Raw genomic sequence first — 15,092 nt, 5'->3', positions numbered from 1 at the left:
GGGAATGGTGCCCCTACAAAAGGGATCCCAGGGGGCTGTCTTGCCATTTTCCTGCTATGTGAGCAGTCAACAAGAACTTGGCCTTCTGCAGCGCGGGAGAGGCCCTCACCAGAGCCCACTGCTGGCCTGGCGCCAGGACTTCCGGCATCTAGCACCGTGGGAAATACTTTCTGTTGTGTATAAGCCACTCCGTCTATGGGACTTTGTTACAGCACCCAAAACTGACGAAGATACACACTGACTTTTACCACTTTTGCACAATCAAAACTCAGTTTTACCTGTACTATTTTTATTTTGCATTTTATTTGAAAGTGATTTGCCTTTTTTTCTTTAAAACTATACTTTAAATAATGCTGCTATCCAATATCAATTTAATGGGAGTCACTTAAGAGATTAAAACTTTTCTTGGGCTCAGTGTCGTGGTAGAGCAGGTTAAGTTGCTTGCAATGCTCACATCCCATATCTGAACGCTGGTTCAAGTCCCAGCTGTTCCACTTCTGATCCAGCTCCCTGCTAATGCACCTGGGAAAGCAGCAGAAGATGGCCCAAGTGCTGGGGCCCCTGTCACCCATGTGGGAGCCCTCGGTGGGGTTCCTGGCTTCTGGTTTCAGTCTGGCCCCAACCCTGTTTATTGTGGTCACTGAAGAGTGAACCAGCAGATAGAAGAACTCTCTCTCTCTTTCTCTCTCATGCTCTTTCTGATAAATATATATATTTAAAAACATTTCTCATAATAAAAATTAACTTTTAGCAATTTACTTAACTATATACATCCACAATACAATCAATATAAATGATTAATGAGAGATATTCAACATTTTCCCTCAAGCTAAATCTTGCAAATCTGGTGTGTATTTGATACCTCCAGCACCTCTCTATGGATGCTAACTTTTCTTTGCCCTCTACGTGGATGTCAGAAAATGAACAGTTGAAAGACCAGACTCACATACCCTAGTTGTCCCAAGTACATGGTTGCTTTCTGATAACTGAATCAAGTGTCAGGATTTAATTGTAAATTAACTGAAATGAAATGAAAAATTGAGTTTTCTCAAAATGTATTAGTCAAATGTCAATGCACAGTAGCCACACATGGCTAGTGGTTACTGTACTGGACGGCACAAATAATAACAGCTCCAGACATAAACAGAAGGTAGCCCCAACAGTAAGCAAGACGAGAACACAAGAGCAACACTAAAGGTGGGAGCTGGGTGCAGCAGTCAGGGTGCCACTGCGGATGCCCACCCCCGCGTCCCAGTGCCTGGTCTGAGTCCTGACTCCTTTGCTTCTGATCCAGCTTCCCCTGCCACTACCTGGATCAGGTTCTAGGTTCCTGACGTTGGCCTGGCCTAGTCCTGGCTGCTGTGGGCAGTGGGGGGGTGAACCAGTAGATAGATTCCACCCCCCCCCCCGGAGTAAACCGGTGGATAGATCTCCCCCCACCCCCACTTTCAAATTAAGTGAAAGTTAACAACAAAATGAGTGGTGTTACATTCTAGGTAGACGCTGTTGTCTGCCAAGGTGCTGAGCCTAAGACCTGCTCTGTCTGTTAAAAAGGGAGATTTAGCAAACACTAAAAAGGTGTTAAAAACACACTAGCACCAAGCTGAGCTATTCTCTTTGATGGACTCAGAAGGATTAAGAAAACTGAAAAGGGATTTAATGCCACAGACTTGTACCACCTAAAGTCATCCTATATACCAACGCAACAAACCAAAAAATCTTGGCGAACCCTCCGAGTGTTAAAATTCCCCAGCCCCTTTCTCCTTTACTCCTTCTCCCCCTACTCACCCTTTTTCTTTCCTTTTTTTTTTAAGAGTTATGTCTTTATTTGAAAGTCAGAGTTACAATGAGAGAGAGGGAGAGACACAGAGAAAGATCTTCCAACCACTGGTTCACTCCCCAAATGGTTGCCAAAGCTGGAGCTGGGCCAGGCCAAAGACAGGAACCTGGAGCTTCTTCCTGGTTTCCCACACGGGTGCAGGGGACCCAGCGCTTGGGCCATCTTCTACTGCTTTCCCAGGCCATAGCAGAGAGCTGGATCGGAAGTGGAGCACCCAGGACTTGAACCGGCGCCCATATGGGATGCTGGCGATGCAGGAAGAAGCTTTACCTGCCATGCTACAATGCAGACCCCTCCCCTTTTCCTCTTAAGAGCCCACTGCCACTGTGATTTCACAAGAGACCCAAGAAATAGGAAAGTTTAAGTTGTGGGTGAGACTCTGCCATTCCTACCACTGCCACTTCAGAAAGGCCTCATTTTATAAAATAGGGGTGTCAAAAAAAAAAAAAAAGTCACCATGCAATGCTAGGCACTGGGCCCTGTGCTTGCCCTGAATGATCAGCCCATGAGAAAGGCACTGCTATTCCCATTCTGCAGACAGGAACACAGAGGCTCAGGGGGGGAGAAGCTCCCTGCCAGAGCCCCACAGACAGGTAACCACAAGGCTGGAACTCGGGGACTCCTGAGCCCACCATGCTGGCAGGTGTCTGAGGACTTTTCTCCTTCCAAACCATGCTGGAGTTCTGATCCAAGATCTTGTCAACATGCAATTTGTGGGATTTCTTGGAGCTTTCTCTTCCGCTGTGTGCCAAGTCCCTGTTCCCCGAGTTCTGCGTTCAGTCACACATTCATCTGGGCTCCATCCCTATCACCCCTCACCCCTCCCTCTAGATTCCTATTTTATTCCCCATGAACTGTGACCCCATTGGAGGTTTTCTGGTGCTTCTTATGGCTCTCCCCACTGTGCAGTTTGGGCATTGGCAGCCTGGAGGCCACGCCAAGCCTGCAGATATGTTTGCCTTGGCTCCCAGAGTGCTGGCTCCCAGGGTGTTTTAAAATTTTTTGAATTAGTTGCCAACATTGGAATGTTGGACATTTTCTATATCAATCTGGATTTTAGATTTTTGGAGCAGTTTGGCGACATGGCACCATGGGCTGCAAAGGCAAGGGCTGGGGGTGCCTTCTAGCTCTTCCGATCTCTATCTTCCCTGCTGTTGTCACCCCCACCTCTCCACTGAATGTCTGTCATCAGCTGTCATCACACATTTGCCGATGTTTTCTTATAACAGGGCTGGGCAGCAGTTCTCGATACTGCTCTGTCGTTTCCAAGCTGCACGACCTTGGGTAAGCATCTCAGAATTCTTATCTGGAAAATGGAAGCTCCGTAGAATGTCAAAGTCGTCATGAGAATGACATGAGTGAATGTATATGAAGACTCTGAAGACACCCTGGCATCGAGTGAGTGCTATATAAGCACCGGCAATTATTCCGAGGGGCATGTGGGTTTTTTTTTTTTTCCCTGTTTTAGTGCATATGTCTCTGTCACTGAGGGGAAATCAAAGAGACTAGGAGAGCTACACGCATGTAGAAAAACAGCAGGGAAGCATGATTCTTTGGGTACGAGAAACATTTCTTAAAATCGGACCTTTTCATTCATTTACATGGTCGGACCGCCTCTCTGGCAGCTTTTGAATTCAAGACACCTGCATGTCCCTTCCGCCTTCCCCAGCATTTCACGGCACACCCTGCGGGCTGATAACCCCTAGCTGCCTTCACTTGCATGTTTCAGATCCACGTGGGATTACAGCAGTGGGGCCCCTTCTGCTCATGCTCTTGGCTGCACAGCCTCGGACAACCTTGCTTGTGGTGCTCAGAGGTCTGCATTTGCCACCTTTGCTTAAAGTCGATTTCATGTTCTGGATTCACACGGGTTCTGGTGTCTCACTGGATCCCCAGGCAACTCTTTTAGGATGACAGATTCCCCAGGCTTATGATGGAATGGATTGCTCAGTCCATCGGATCATTCTTTTCCATTTTGCCAGGGCACAGAATTTCATTTTGCTTTAAGTGGAACTGTGCATTTATGGAAAAGACCAATGTATAAAGTAATGTGTGGCTGTGGAGCATTTACAAGGCTTGAGCACGTGAACACAGCCGGCAATAAAACAATGCAAGTTACTATTTATTGCACTCCTATAAATGTGTGAAGGGCTGTGAGAAGCTTATGCATGCTTTATTGCTAGTCACCACAACAACAATGCAGGATCCGGAAGGTTAACAACACTGATCAAACTCTTACTGTATGCGACAACAACCACGTGCCAGGATTGGTGCTAAATCTCCTTGCGATTTCATTTAATCCTCAAGAACAACTCCATGAGATCACTACTGTTACCGCCCCATCTCATGGCTGAGAAGGCTAAGACTCAGAGTGGGGGAAAAATCTGCCCAAGGTCACGGGCGAGCAGGCTGGGGAGCCGGGACTGAAATGCAGGCCCTGGTATCAGAGGTCACTTGCTTAACTTCCAACCTTGACTGACCTCTTCCTGAAGATGAGAAGATCGGGGCTCAGACGGGTGAAGGTCTCAGAGCAAACAAGCGTAAGATACAGAATTCAAATCCACACCCAGTTGCAAGGCAATGGATCTTACAGCCTCACAAAGCAGAGCTGACATGATCACTGCAGAAACTGCAGGGCTACACGACTGCTACGCTGGACTCCAGCCCCGGCAGACTCCAGTATGGCTGCATCACTGGTCTACACCCGCGTCCCAGCTTTGGGTTGTGTCTCCAGCTACAGCAGCACAGAGCCTTGTCAGCGCAAATCTGGAACCCAGGACTCTACACGAGTCCTATGGTCAAATGTGCCCAAAGAAAGGCCAGACAGGTTACAGAGGTGAGTTAGGGGCACTGCATAGAGACTGTTTGGAACTGGAGTGTGTGCAAACTTCTGGAAGGGGAAGCCATTAGATAAATTATGGTAAGATGCACACTGGAAGTCCTATGCAGCTTTATAAAAGAATGATGAAGCCTCATATAAACTATTATGGACGAACAACATAAAATGAAGAAGGGGAAACATAGCCAATGTGTATAATGTGCTTATTTAGGGGGGAGAGTAAAAAATGGGGGACGGTCATTGAAATCCTCAACTCACATTTGCTTTCATATGCACTAAGACATACTGAAAGAACACACAAGTCCCTAAGATACTAACAACAGTGGTTACCTGTGCATGGTGGACTTGAGAGCTGGTGAACAGGGAAACGGAACGCAAGGGGACTTTGATGTGCGCCTTCTCTTATGTTCAGGTTGTAGCCATGTCACTTGTTTAATTTCATCCCCAAAGCAGCTATTCCTCAGCTCCAGAAAAATGCTGCCTTCTGGGAACGTGAGCAAAATGCCAGTTCTTTGAGTTCTTCAGGGGAATTTGAAATCTATTTCTTAAATTTTAATTTTTAATTTCAAATTACCTTTTCCAGTATAAAGAAATACAATAGATTTCTTGACTATTTTAGCCATGTGTGTTGCAAGCATGCTGAACTCATTTGTTAGTTTTTATGAGCTTCTGGGGGGAAGTCCATGTGATTATTTATAAAAGCCATTATTCCAGCTTTGAATAGAAACACCTTCACCTCTTCCTTTCTGAATACTATTTCTTTGTTTTTCTTGCCTTATTGCATTGGCTAGGACTTCCAGCACAGTATTGAAAAGCAGTGGTGAGAGTAGCCTTAGGGGGAAAACATTAGCTCTTTCATGTTACATATGACGTAAGCCATAGGTTATTTACAGACGCCTTGTTTCAGGTTACAGAAGTTCTCTGTCTGTACCCAGAGTGATGAGTTTTCATAAGTGGATGCTGAGTTTTATCAAATGTTTTTTCTGCATTTGTTGAGATGGATCATTTAGATTTGAGATGGAGCATTTGCATTTTCTTTCTTTTTAAAAATAAGGTGAATTTTACAGAATGATGTTTCAAATGTCAAACCAGACCTGCATTCCTGGGATAAAGCCAGGTTGGTCTTCATGTATCCACCTTCTTAGATGTTGCTGGGTTAGGTTTAATATTTTGTTGAAGATTTTTGTGTCTATGTTCATGAAGAATATTGGGCTATAGTTTCTTTGCTTATAGTCTCTTTGTCTGGTTTGGATATCATGGTGTCATAAAATGAGTAGGGATTTTTCTAATTTTTTAAATGATGAAAAAGTAAGTTATAGAGTGCTTACTGTGTGCTAGGCATTGCGTTCGATGCTTCGCTCTTTAATGGTTTCAGCAACCCTAGGAATCATGGATTATTATTATCCTCACCCCCACCTTACAGATGGGGAAAACCGAGGCACAAGCAGTTACGTCACTGCCTCTAGTCACACAGCTTGTGAGCAGTAAAGCCAGGGCACACACCCCAGAGGTCTAGCTCCAAGTTCATACTCTTAACCTGTTTATGATGTTTTCCCTAAAGATGCTGATCGGCTACAGAAAACACACCTGTAGGCTCAGTCCGGTGTGGCCCAGCAGCTCTCCGCCTCTAGGTAACAGCAGCAGCGGCCACCACGTGTCAGGCTCCCTCCCCAGCTGCCAGGCCTCACCCTCTCCCGTCATCTCGCACCCACCCTCCTGGGCAGATGTCATCACCCTCATTTGGCAGTGTGGAAACGCTCTTTTCTGCCAGGCGCCACCACAGTTCCCTGCTACCATCTCCTTCTTCACCTTGTCTTCCTTAACATCCCTGGCATGTTTTAGGAGGTAAAATTAAAAAATCTTGTAAATCTCAGTTTAATTTCATGCTGCTCTGTCCTTATCAGACAGGCTCAGCCGTCCTGCTGCTTGCTGTCTTCCCCAGGCATTCAAGTCCAAGTTCATCTCTTCCTCCTGCACTGCCTCCTCTTTTGCACCATCTCATCCCCACTGGCCCTAGCAGCATCCTCAGCCCTGCCTTGTTTGTTCTACTGAATGGTCTTATGCATCTCTGAAAGAGAAGCATACTGCTTACTTAAAAAGGAGGAAGGGAAAGAGCAAGTGATGGAGTTTTAAGAACAACTACATGCTCCTAAATGTCCACTGAGCATACAGCATGGGGGGCCAAGATGAATGAAGGAGGCAGTGCGGGTGGTGTGGCGCAATGAGAAGGACAGACAAGTCTGCATGCGGGTTTACCGTGTGGCCACAAGCGCTTCACTTCTCTGATCTCAGTTTGTTCATCTGTTCAGTGAGTTCGGAGACATGCTCAGACCACAGGGCGTTGGTAGGGATTCAGTGTCATAATATGGGTGAAAAAGATGCGGTGTGGAGAAGGCACCGAGCACTGAGGGCATTCCTCAGACTGGCACTGTGCTGAGCCAGCCTTACGCAGATTTTTATTGAATAGAGCCCACCCCCATGGGTAAACGGGCACTAATGTTGCGCCCACTTCACAGATGGGGAAAACTGTGGGAGAGAGAGGTTCAGACTCCTTCAGTGGCAGAACTCCATTTCTACTTGACATCCGAATTCCTTGGAGCCCACACAGACCAGTTCAATCAGGCTGCCCAGGGTGATTCCTAGGACGAGGGGATTGGACCACCTGGCTTTCCCAAGCACTTGCTCCCCACCCGGAGACTCAAGGTGGTCACAGCAGCCCCCACTTTCCTCTAGTATTGGCTCCCTTGAGGCCAACATTCAGTTGCTATGCATCCAGGCCTCCATTCCCACCCACGCCACTGATCCCTGCCATGAGAATTTGGAAAACTCGGGGTGAGTCCACTGCCGGGAAGAGTGATTCAATTAAAATCTCAGTTTTCAACAATATTAGCGAGGCCTGTGGTCTGTTACCTCACACCCAGCACGGCTGTGCCTCCCAGTCGGTGGCTGGGTCATGAGGGCTGGCTAATTGCTGTGGGGTTGTGGGCGGGACCCTGCGGTGAACTCAGCGAGAGAAGCAACCCTCAGAGCCAAGTGCTTTCCTTAGCGCACCTGCCAGGCCCTCCTCTGGCTTGCCGGTGGGCTGAGCAGCCCCCTCCTCCTCACCACTCAGTGGGCGCCACGATAAACCAAAACCCACAGCTGCATCAGAACAGCATCAACCAGTGGGCATCAAAAGCACTGAGCCCAGGGCTGGACCAGCACCGTCACCTGCATCAGCACCACCTCTTCTCACCACCATTCCTGCTCCCACAATGCCCATCTCACAGATGTGGAAACTGAGGCACAGAGCCACGAAAAGCTCACAGCCTCCCCTTGACAAAGACTGGATTAACACTCGTCGGCACTCTTAGCTGCCAGGGGTCTTCAACAAAGTCATGGGAAATACGTATTATGGAAAAAAAAAGATACAAAGATTTCAAAAAATATTTACATCCAAATAAACTTACATTTTTATTCCATTTTCCCACAAACTTTTAAAAGTACCTTCAGACTTGTCTCCCCTCTTGGCTTTAAGACAACAACTTAAGGATTTCACCTTTGAACAGACCTGGTAGGCTGTTACAACTGCTACCAGCCCCTGGCCTCCCCAGCCACTGTTCCCTAGAATACCCCTCCTCCCGGGCTTCAGTATCCATCCATCCACTGCTTCCAGGAGCCGGAGGCTCCCATTTGAAACCCCCTTGAACTCAGAGAGTCTTTGAGGCTTTTTGGCACTGAATAGATGGTCAACACCATTAGTTGAGTATAAAAAAACACCAACACTGCTTCTAATGCCAGACCCTCACTCTTTTAAAAATATCTAAGTTCTGGCTCCGCTGGTGCCCAACAAGAGGCCTGACATACAGTAGGTGCCAATGCTGTGGGCCAGGAAGGCCATCGCTGGCTTAGCAGTGCAGGGCTGAGGCACCTTGACTTCCACCTTGAGGCCTCTGAAGTTCCCGGCTTCGGATTCCAGAAGGGTCAGCCTCCCTTTTGTCTTTATGTCTGACCCTTAAAAGGAATTCACGCGTGGGAGAGTGAGCAGGTGCCTGCCCTTGTCAGCGGTGGAGAGATGGGGCTGGGGGTGGTGGGCGGGAAAGAGGGTCCGGCACTCGCCCGGCTTCGCTGGCTCAGCCAGTATCACCCATAACCGCCTTCTCAAAAACTCATTTCCCAAAGAGAGCTGGGGGGGTGGGGGGTGAGGCGCAGGAGGGCAGCAGGGGGAAGTGCGCCCTGGATTGGAATCAATCCCGGCTGGAGGTAATTACAGGACACGTGCTCCCACCCGGCAGGGCGAATCAGGCTGAGCCGCTCTCCTTGGGCAGCCAGGGCGATCAGTTAGGAAGAAAAACCTCACCACTGGCTGGGGGAGAGGCGCACGCCTTAAGTCAACTTGGGCTTTCTCGCGCCTGCCAAATTTGGGGCGGGGGCATTTATTTAAACAATCTCATCAAGGGGATCTGGCTGCCAAACTGGGTGTTTTGGAAAAGGAAACCTTGGCAAAGCGCTCAGAAATCCAGCTCCCAAGTTCCCAGGATCCCAGGTCCTCAGCCTGAGCGTGACAGGGTGGATGCTGCTGGGATTCCAGCCCGAGCCTTCCTCCTCCTCCTCCTCTTCCTCCTCCTCCTCCCTGTGGCTCTCCCACTGGCCTGGCTGCAAGTGATCTTTAGGAATCTTTCTGCCACACAGACTGTGGGGAAGAAGGGACCATCGAAGCTGGAGCCCCGTTCGTTCAGGTCTCTCACCGCCCAGACAAGCACCCCCACCCCCACCCCCACCTCCCCAGCTGTTCTGCTGTCTCCAGGAATTCAGCACAAGTCTTGGCCACACTTTGGAGAGGACGTTGGGATGTGGGATGAGCCACCCATCTGCAGCCCTGGTGGGTAGACCTGGAGGCCAAGCCAGGGTGCCCCGGCATGTCCTCAAGGAGACGGTGACCCGGTGAGGTGGCAGCCCGTGCGTGTCTCTGCACCCTTGTCCTGGCCAGAGCCCCTTTACTCCCTCAGGAGGCAGGGGAGGGGGCAGGCAGCAACAAGAAAGCACCCTTGAACCGCACAGCAGGACTGTGGCATACCAGGGTTTGCGGCTGTATCCCGCGGGGCACAGGGGGGCAGAGGGGGCCCGGGCTGGGGTGCGCGTTATTAAGGGGTGGCGGGAGAAGCGAAGCCTCCACGAAGCTTTCTGTCCAAACCACGCGGTCGTCTCCCGCAGGACCCCCGGAAGACCCCTCCCGACGGCACACAAATGCACACTGGTGTCGCACCGACACTCAGACTCACGCGCACCTGCACCCAGCCCAGCGCCTTCCGCGCGCACACACGTAAACGCACCCACGGCCCCCGCGGGCCACAGCAACTTCCTTTCCCCCTAATCCAGAAAGCTCCACAGTTATCCATCCAGGCTTAAACTTTTTCACAGGGGGCGCCAGGGAACTCACTGGCAAGGGGGAGGGGGCTCCGCGCTTCCCTCCCTCTTCCCAACGCCGCCGCTCACCTGGTAAACCGAGGCACAACAGGAGACTGTAGTAGACCACGGGCACGAAGCCCAAGCCGCAGGCCGAGCCGGGGGACCAGGGCAGCGAGCGGTTGGCGACGAGGTGGGCGTGCGTGTGCTCCATGAGCGCGCCCCTGGCTCCCCGCGCCGCTCCGCACCCGGCCTGCCCGCCCGGCTCTGGACGCCGGCTCGGCGGTGGCGGCTGCGGAGACGGCAGCTGGAGCCGCAAGCAGCGCCTCTCTCCCCGCAGGACTCGCTCGGACCCTTGGCCGTGGTCCCCTCGGCTCGCGCCGCACCTGCCCGCCTGAAGTCCGGCGCGGTCCTCGCGCGGGGAGACGGGCGCGGGGACTCGGGAGGGGCTCCCGGAGCCCGACTGTGCGCCTCCCGCCTCAGAGCCGGGGGGCTGGGGCGCTGCGCCCTGCAGCCAATCAGCAGCCGCCGGGACGCGGGAGGGCTTGTGAGTGGAGGGGCGGGGGGAATGCAGGAGAGGCGGGGTGGGGTGGGGTGGGGTGGGGGCTCCAGCTGCCTCTCCTGGCTCAGTTTCAGGGGAGAAGATGGATTTGAACTTGGGCACCCCAGCGCACGCACGGCCGGGGCGGAGAGCAAGGTCCCCTGGTCTGCAAGCCCAGAGGAGGGGCGTGGTGGCGGTGGGCCCTGCCTCTCCCGCAGCGGCTCCTACTCCTCCCAGCTGCCTCTGCCTCCCTTCCAAGGCTCTGGGTCCACGCGGAGGAGTCTACACCCGGGGTATGTGGGCGGGGGCGCTTGGGGCAGCCAGGATGCTAGAGGGGCGCCCGTTGTCGTGGACCAGGGGCTCGGACGCGGAGGGTGCGCGCGTCTCCGTGCGTATGCGTGGACTCGGGGGGCGGGCCCTGAGCTGGAGCGCGTTTGAAGTGGAGGAGGCCGGCTCGGAGAAGCCCGCCACACGCAAGACTTCACCGGAGCTCGCACAAAGCCGCGCACAACGCAGGCCAGCAGGTAGTGGCGCGCTCCCCAGGGCAGGCGGGTGGCTGCTCGCCCCACATCCAGGTGCACAAGACCGCCTTCTCCACACACACACACACACACGCACGCATGTCTAGAGCGTGAAGCATAGGATGGCTAAGCAGGTGGGGTCGAAGCTACCTCAGGCCCCTACAGAATGCGGAAGAAAAAGGCGTCTCACACTGTGTGTGTGTGCAGAAATCCCCATGCAAGGTGCTTGCAGGCGCCGGCTGGGGCTGCTGTGGGTGATGGGCTCTGGGAAGCCCACGACCCCTCGGCTTCCCGACGATCCCTATCCCCCCCATAACCTTTGTCCTGAAGAGAAGGAACTGGTTGGGCTCTCCCCAGCCTCCTGGTTTCCGTAGACGGAGGGGACTCCCGGCAAGGGGCATGTGTCCGGCTAGTTCTCATTTCTGTTAGGGGCTCCCCCAGGCAGGGGTTCGGGGAGGGGACGAGACATGCCTGTCTAGCTCAGTGTGGAAATTCTAGAGGGTACCCAGCCAGGCGGTCTGTATGAGGGCAGAGTCTGGGGGCAGGCGCCGTGTCCTGCGGCTCCAGCATCCCATGTGGGCACCGACTGTAGCCCCGGCCGCTCCACTTCCGGCGCAGCTCCCTGGTAATACGCCTGAGAACGGAGCGGAAGCTGACCCAAGTGGTTGGCGCCCTGCGCCCGCGTAGGAGACCCAGAAGAGGCTGCTGGCTCCTGGCTTCAGATAGGCCCAGCTGCGGCCATTGTGGCCATCTGGGGAGTGAACAAGCCGATGGAACACCTGTCTCTACCTCTCCCTCTCTGTAACTCTGGCTTTCTTTCTTTCTTTATTTGACAGGTAGAGTTATAGACAGAGAGAGGGAGAGAGAGAGAGAGAGAGAAAGGTCTTCCTTCCTTTGGTTCAACCCCCAAATGGCCGCTATGGCAGCCTGCGCTGATCCGAAGCCAGGAGCCAGGTGCTTCTTCCTGGTCACCCATGCAGGTGCAAGGCCCAAGGACCTGGGCCTCATTGCCTTCCCTGGCCACAGCAGAGAGCTGGACTGGAAGAGGAGCAACCGGGACAGACCCCGGTGCCCCAACCGGGACTAGAACCCCCCGGGTGCTGGCGCTGCAGGCGGAGGATTAGCCTAGTGAGCCGTGGTGCCAGCTAGGGGGCCAGCTCCTTTAAACCCTGTCTGTGAGATAGTAAATGTTTTCTTGCAACTTCTCTTGTTTGCTTTTATTTTTGCTAATTGTACATTTTATGGAGTCCCATGTGACTTTATCTATATGCCTATGTCAGGGTAATTAGCCTATCCGTCAGCTTAAAGGGTTATCACTTCTTTGTGATGAGAACACTAGAAAATCTTCTAGCTATTTGGAGTGTTGACCATCCGAGCAAAACCCAAACCCAGCTCCCATGGCCTTGATCAATGAAGCAGTGCTTGGCCACTGTAGATGCTCAATAAATAATTGCTCAAAAACCTATGGATTGGGTTTTTGTCTGCAGGTGGCTGGACAGAATGAGCAATTGGGGGTGTGGAAGGAGCAGATGTGATTTGACAGCCCCCCCCCCCCCCCCAGTGTTTCAGAGGTTTTCCTGCATTGTGAATCGTGGAAACAGCCTCTGGGGCTTTGCACTGGCTGTTCCCTCTGCCAGGAATACTTTTCCTCCAGAAAGGTGCACACCTCCTCCCTGTCCTGCCCCAAGCCTTTGCTCCCAGGTCCTGAGAATCCTCTTTGAAATTCAAATTGCTACCATCCCCCTCCTGAAATGTTTAGTCCCTTTCTTCTGTCTCTCTGCTTAATTTTTTCTTCATGGCACTTGGCACCCTCAGCAAACTATATGCCTTCCACTACTTTGTGTCTTGTCTTTCCTCTTTTGCAGAGCAGGGACTTTTGTCCATTTTGTTCATGGTTGCATCCCTGAGTGCCTGCAGGTTGCAGACTCTCAAGAAACTCAAATAATGGATGACCCCGGCACCCTGTAGCCCAGGGCATGCGAGGCAGAGGGAATTGAGTTTATCTTTGCTTGTGTTTGCAGGCCAGAGTGTCAGCGTGGGCGTTGGGGCTGAGGACATAGTCTCAGATTGAGCGTGTAAATATTGTATCTGATCAGCGCCTCTGAAAATGATTGGAATGGCTGAAGTTCCAGGGCTCTAGTTAGACTCCTTACTTTTTTTTTTAGATTTTTAATCGACACAAAGTAATTGTACATATTTGTGGGATACCATGTGGGATTTGGGTACAGTGTGCAATGATGACATCACAGTAATTACCATGTCCATCCCCTCAAACATTAAATCATTTCCTGGTGCTGGGAAGACTGTAGCCTCTGTCTTCTAGCTACTTTGAAATATGCAATAAATATTGTTAACTAGAGTCACCTTATTCTACCCTAGAACATTATTCCTCTTGTCTAACTGTACCAGAGACTCTATAATACCAGAAACTTGGTGGGGCAGAGGGTGCGGGCTGCAGAGGGAATCTTGCTGGCCCTTATTGTGTCTGTAAAGTGGGGATGAAGGAAATCAGGGATGTTCTCATCTCAGGAAGGCTGAGCAGGAAGAGAGGGAAGGGAGTGATAGATCGGGGCAGACTAGTTCTGGAGAATGGAGAATTGGCGTGGGTCCTATGCTGGCTGCACTGGGTTTGCTGGGTAGTCAGTAGTTTAGATGAGAAGATCTTTCAGGTCTGGGCTAATTTCTGGGCAGGTGTTCAACTCAGTGGTTAAGATGCTGTTTGGGACTCCTGCATCCCAAATTGGAGTGCCTGGGTTTGAGTCCAGTCTCCGCCTCTGATTCCAGCTTCCTGCAAATGTGTGCCGAGCAGCTGATGGCTCCAACACTTGGGTTCCTGCTGCCTGTGTGGGAGACACAGATTGCATTCCTGGCTCTGGGCTTCAGATTGGCCCAGCCCTGGCTGTTGTAGGCATTTGGGGAGAGAACCGATGGATGGAGGATCACTTTCTCTCTCTCTCTCTCTCTCTCTCTCTCTCTCTCTCTCTCTCTGCCTTTCAAATGAATAAATAAATAAGATTTTTTAAAAATTTACTTAATTTTGCTCAAAGGACTGACTCCTTGACTGGCTCTGCACAGCAGTGGTGTGCCTGTGCCTGACCACTTATTCCTTTTTTCAACAGACCTCTGTCAGACACTTCATGTGTGCCGGTCAAGACCAACCGCGTCATTTGCAGGGTTCAGTGCAAGATGAAAACACAGACCTCCTTTTGTCAAAAATCATTAAGAATTCCAAAACAGTACCAGCAAAGTCTTAACCCAAGCATGGAGCTGTTCGAAGCGTGGGACCCCGAGGGATCGCACAGGTCACACACCCACAAGGCCAGTCCTGCTTCAGATTCAAAGGTGAGTGACGGGTTAACAGTTAGCAGGGTTCATGGAGAGGCAGCTGCCTCTTAACTCGCGTTGTCCTCACGGAAGCACTGGAAGGGAGCGATGTTTATTAGCACCCTTTGAGAGGTGAGAAGACCAAGGCACGGAGAAGGTCAGCAGTTTGCCCAAGGCCCCGGGCTGGGATTGGGTTCAGGGCAGTCTTACTCCACAGCCCATGCGGTGAAACCATTATGGAGCTTAGCCATAGGTAGAGGGCAGACAGCTGTCACCCACTGTGACACAGGCTCCTTCACCGTGTCCCTGGCATCAAGTGGCATGCCAGCCATAGAAGTCTTTATTTAAATAACATTTTAAATTTATATGTTCATGTATTTGAAAGGCAGAGTAACAGAGAGAGGGAAAGGCCGACAGAAGGAGAGACAGAGAGAAGAGAGAGAGGGATCTGCCATACCCAAATGGCCAAAACAACTAGGGTTAGGCCAGGCTGAAGCCAGGTGCCAGGAGCTCCATCCAGGTCTCCCATGTGGGTGGCAGGGATCCAGGTACTTGGGCCATCTTCCACTGCCTTCCCAGGTGCATTAGCAGGGAGCTGGATGGGAAGTAGAGCAGCTGGGACTCCAACTGGTGCTCTGATAA

General features: G+C 51.5%; 1 protein-coding gene across 1 annotated transcript in view; it reads right to left on the bottom strand.

Annotated features, from left to right (window-relative positions):
• Positions 1-10,278, bottom strand: part of GPR139 (G protein-coupled receptor 139) — a 42,088-nt gene extending 31,810 nt beyond the window's left edge. Inside the window, 1 exon segment of the mRNA XM_062180776.1 lies at positions 10,155-10,278. Coding sequence (XP_062036760.1) covers positions 10,155-10,278 — 124 coding nt within the window.
• Positions 10,279-15,092: the final 4,814 nt, after the last annotated feature.

The sequence above is a fragment of the Lepus europaeus genome, chromosome 21, assembly GCF_033115175.1.
Source record: "Lepus europaeus isolate LE1 chromosome 21, mLepTim1.pri, whole genome shotgun sequence".
NCBI lineage: Eukaryota > Metazoa > Chordata > Mammalia > Lagomorpha > Leporidae > Lepus > Lepus europaeus.
The sequence above is the reverse complement of the archived record's forward strand: the minus strand, read 5'-3'. Positions and strand labels throughout refer to the sequence as shown.